Raw genomic sequence first — 1,830 nt, 5'->3', positions numbered from 1 at the left:
GGGGAAATAACATGGGAGAAAGTGGGAAGGGAAATTAAGTAGAAGGCCCAACGGAAAGGGAAACTTTTTTTTGGGCCCGGAAACCCACAGGTTCCCGGGAATCCCGGGCCCCGGGGATACCCCTGCCGACGGGTTTTTCCCCCCTGGGGTTTTTTTTAACGATATAGGGTTTCCATTGAAATAAAAAGGAACCCACAACAAAGGTAAAAAAAAACGTGATGTACTTTTCCTTTTTTATTTCCGTTTTCCCCGGGAATTGGGGTATTTTAATTTTAACCTTGGGTTGGCAAAAAAACAAATAATTTTCCCCAAAATTTAATAAACACGGTTTAAAAGCCCTCATGGAAAAGAAAATGGGCCTTGTTTACCCCAAAAAGGGCCCCTCATTTTTTTTCCCGGGGCCCCAAAATTTATGGGGTTCCCCAAAAATCTTGGGAGGTACCCCCCTTCCGTTCAAAGGAGGGTTTCAACCCCGGTTCCCCTTTTATTTTTGGGGTTTCCCTTTTATTGGGGAAAACAAGGGGGGTTTAAAAAATTAAAGGTGTAAAAAAGGGGGAAAAACTCGGCCCTGATTCCAAATAGGAGAAATTTTTATATTTCCCTTTAGAAGTTTTTTCCTTTAACAAAAGGGGAGGGAAGGGAAAAAAAAGATTTAAAATTTTTTGAAAAAACCCACCCAAACCCCATCCCCGAAAAAACCCAAAAAAACTTTAAAATTTTTTAGAAGGACAACCTTAGGTTAGAAAGGGGGGGGATCCCGGCCCTTTTTGGAGGAAAATTTTTTTTTGGGGATGGCAGGCGATTCCAGGGGGGCCCGGCCCCCCTACCCTTTTCCGGGGGTTTTCCCCCCTTAAAGATGGGAAAAGAACCCGGGGCCCCTGTGTTCTGGGGAACGTCCCCCGGGGGTATATTTATTTAAAAATAAAATTTTATTTTTAATTTTTAAAAATTTTTTGGGGGTTGTGTTTTTGGTTTAAAAGGAAAAATTAGACCGTTTTTAAATAAAATTTTAAAAGGTAAGGGAAACCTTAAATTTTTTAATTTTAAAACCGGGTTTTTTTGGAGGAAAAATTTTTTTAATAAAGGGCCCTTTTTTTATTGGGGGAAAAACGGTTTTTTTTTTAAAACAAAAAAATTTTTTTTTTTTTGAAATTTAAAATTTCATAAAAGTTTAGAAAAAAAAAATTTTTTAAAAAAATTTTTTTTTAAAATAAAAATTTTTTTTCCCTAAAAAAGGTTTTTTTTTTGGAAAAATTTTTAAAATTGGGGTTTTTTAATCACATTAAAGTAATATAAAAAGGGTATATATACAATCAAGAAATACCAAATATACAGATGAGTGCTAGCAATTTCTCATATTTCCCTAGATTGAGAAGTCTGGCTGTACATACACGTGGATGGCAATCGAACCGCATTAATCCGACAACAAATACGTATTTCTCCAAATTCAAGTAACCAAATACAACACGCATTTCCTCATCCAGAAAGACCAAATAAAGCGTGCATCACTCCAGCCCAAAGTGACCTCGTCAGGCTCCTTGAGAGAAGCAGGGATGACTCACCTCGCCCGTGTCAAGCAGGATGGGCTTGGGGTCATGGCAGGCAACCTGTTCAGGCGAGGGCTTGTGCAGAACCCCGCTCACCATGTTCCAGAAGGGGTTGCCCTCCGTCATGCCCTGGGTAAAATCGAAGGCGCCGGGCCCGTCGATGGTGCCTGCCGCGAAGCTGTACCCCAGGGCGGGCATGCACGTCTTGCCCTGATTCAGAAATAAGAGATTTGTATTTTCTCCGAGTTCTTGTAAGAAATATAGGGGTTGGTGTATTTATGAT

The 1,830-nt window shown here is 39.9% G+C and overlaps 1 protein-coding gene across 1 annotated transcript in view; it reads right to left on the bottom strand.

The window, feature by feature from the left end:
* The window catches only part of LOC119592073 (neutral ceramidase-like), a gene marked incomplete in the record, with an annotated part of 12,827 nt that overhangs the window by 7,017 nt on the left and 3,980 nt on the right, over positions 1-1,830 (bottom strand). The window contains 1 exon segment of the mRNA XM_037940885.1: positions 1,559-1,757. Coding sequence (XP_037796813.1) covers positions 1,559-1,757 — 199 coding nt within the window.

Source organism: Penaeus monodon, chromosome 29 (assembly GCF_015228065.2).
Source record: "Penaeus monodon isolate SGIC_2016 chromosome 29, NSTDA_Pmon_1, whole genome shotgun sequence".
Lineage (NCBI taxonomy): Eukaryota > Metazoa > Arthropoda > Malacostraca > Decapoda > Penaeidae > Penaeus > Penaeus monodon.
Note: the sequence above shows the minus strand (reverse complement) of the source record. Positions and strands in the feature narration are given on the sequence as shown.